Consider the following 2,500-nt stretch of genomic DNA (forward strand, 5'->3'; position numbering starts at 1 on the left):
CATCCTCCACCGGCACAACGGGCACCTGTGGAGTGGGACCGGCCCCTCGAGCCACGGTCACCGGGACTGCGGTGGAAAGGGTTGGCGTAGGGGTCAGCGTGGGCTCGATGGTAGAGGGCAAGGCAGCAGCAGGAGACAGAGGTTCGGCACCTTTCTGTGACACCGTGTCACTACCCTCTACAGTCAGCTGAAATAGATCAATGGAAGATGGGTTCGTTCAGCACAAAAACACAGCGAAAGCAGGGAAACAGAGGGAAACCACTGTAGTGAAGCTTAAACTGAACCGGACTTCAGAATTTACCCAAACCGCTCATAAGCTTCCTAGCTTCCATCTGCTTGTTGATTTGGAAGAACATTGTACTTCTAAACATAATTAATAATTAAGAAACATCATAAAATGAGAATAGTCATAAGATGCTCAAACATTATTGAAATAACACAGAATGGTAGAGAGAATCACACTCCAAATATGGTCTATGATGCTATCGGGACACCTGTTCATTTAGAACAACCTTACAAAAAAATCCCAGTAAATCCCAGTGGATAATGTCCCAGTAAATTTATGTAGAACATACCTCTTTGACCGTGACTGTTCCCGGATCTAAGAATGAAAAAACAAGCAAGCGCAGCAAAGCCCTTCATCAGCTTGATTGTCTAGTTATCAATGACATTCAATCAAAAATTCAGAAGAATTAGGAGATTTTCAAATGGGATTCTGAAATGTTTTTTGTTTGTTTGTTTTTTTGCGCGTGTGCGCGTGTAATGGGCAGATGAGTGTGTGAATGGGCACATTTTGCGTTATACCTGTCCTCTCAGTGTCTTCTGCCTGTAAAAGCTGCAAAAGGATGGCAAATCTGTTGAACTGCTGAGGGCTCAGGTCTTGTGGATCCGCCCCAAACCTCTCCAGCAACGTTGCCAGCTGCACTACTGTGTCATCTGTAACACAGACACCCACATATGCACATCAACAGCTAATACACCGTAAACACAGCTCACACACCACAAACATGATACCATACTGAATAAACACAGCATGAGTGTATATATTTTTGTGATTGTGATTAAGGGTTTTCTCGCAAGATTAATCTAAGACCTAAAACTTATCCAAACCCTAGAAAGGTAACTTTTTCTTTTCTTGAGCTATTCTTCATCTGTCCAGGAGAAACGATATGTTTCCAAGGATCCAGTAAAAAATTACAGATCTCACACCCTAATTCGAACTAAAACATCACTGCAAATACAGAGTAATTTTTAGAGGGAATTACACCCATAATACAGGCCTAAAACAAAAAGACCTAAAGCGCAATTACAAAACAAAAGATAGAGGCAGCTCATTCTCCCTCCGCAGAGGGCACAAGCCCCACACACCGGCACTTACCGTCCAGTCCGGACAGGGAGGTGTAGTCCTGTGGAACCTTTTTGTTGGTCCGCTGGCGTGAGCTGGGTCGCTCCTGCAGGGTGTAGTCCTCTCCATAATCTAGCGGGAAGTCCAAGTCCTCGTAATAAGGAGCAGTGGGCAAGCCTGCTGCCCCCCGATGGTGGAAAGAGGGCGGTGCAGAGGAGAGGTAGAGGGAGATGGCATCCTCCAGGAGCTGGCGGTCTCTGTCTCGCTGCCGCGAGCCGGTGCGGGAGGAGGGACGCGGGTAGCCCACACCAGTGTGCGGGTGGAGTGAATGCGCCATGTCGTCCTGTTAGAGATACAAGCGCAGATCAAGCAGACAGAGACTGTTACAGTATGCTTAATGCTGTTGAATCAGAATACATTCTCCTCCTCAGTAATAAAGCTTGTAAGACTCTGCTTTTTACAGTAAAAAAAAAAAAAAGATGTTAAAACCGTTTTTTTTTTTTTAAATTACTATCAGGAGGGCCTTTGTCTTTGAACTTGGACAAACCCTACAATTCAAAGACACACACACACACACACACACACACACACAGTTGTACCTGAAGATATGCATATCGGTCTAACGGCAAGGCTTGCATGCGTAGCGAAGAGGACTGGCGAGGATCTAAGATCATGTAATCCAGATAGTTCTGAGCCACACTGGGTTCAGACATGGCGCTTGAAAAAGCCTTCTTAGGAGTAGCTTGCTTAAATCTATAAAGAAAACACAAGAACAATCATCCTAAATTAATTTGAAATGAAATGTTACAAAACATTGTTACAAAAAGTTTAGTAAAGCTTCTATTTCAGTTATAATATTAATCTCTAAGGTGATGAAAGGTGTACTATACAATGATTGAATCATGGGGAAAGTAAGTATAGGAGAACTAAACCTTGAAGGACGTGTTTTGCTATGAATATAGAAAAGGATACAGCAGTGAATGGCCATACAGTGCAAAAAGACCAGAATACAATGCAAACAAGCTCATAGTCATTACTGCTTTGGGTGCCCCTTTGTTGGCTGCCACTATTTCTGCTGCCACCGATTGTGCAGCCACTGTTCTTGTTGCCACATATGCTGCTGCTACGTTCTACTACCCCTGTTTCTGCTTCCTC

General features: G+C 44.1%; 1 protein-coding gene across 1 annotated transcript in view; it reads right to left on the minus strand.

Annotated features, from left to right (window-relative positions):
• The window catches only part of ptprna (protein tyrosine phosphatase receptor type Na), a 23,986-nt gene that overhangs the window by 14,412 nt on the left and 7,074 nt on the right, over positions 1-2,500 (minus strand). Inside the window, exons 5-9 of the mRNA XM_027021092.2 lie at positions 1,945-2,098; positions 1,379-1,688; positions 805-936; positions 576-601; positions 1-187 (exon numbers count right to left, since the gene is read on the minus strand). The exon at positions 1-187 is cut by the window's left edge and continues 97 nt beyond it. Of these exons, the coding sequence (XP_026876893.2) occupies positions 1-187; positions 576-601; positions 805-936; positions 1,379-1,688; positions 1,945-2,098 (809 nt within the window). The remainder of the gene's footprint in view (positions 188-575; positions 602-804; positions 937-1,378; positions 1,689-1,944; positions 2,099-2,500) is intronic.

This window comes from Electrophorus electricus, chromosome 2, assembly GCF_013358815.1.
Source record: "Electrophorus electricus isolate fEleEle1 chromosome 2, fEleEle1.pri, whole genome shotgun sequence".
NCBI lineage: Eukaryota > Metazoa > Chordata > Actinopteri > Gymnotiformes > Gymnotidae > Electrophorus > Electrophorus electricus.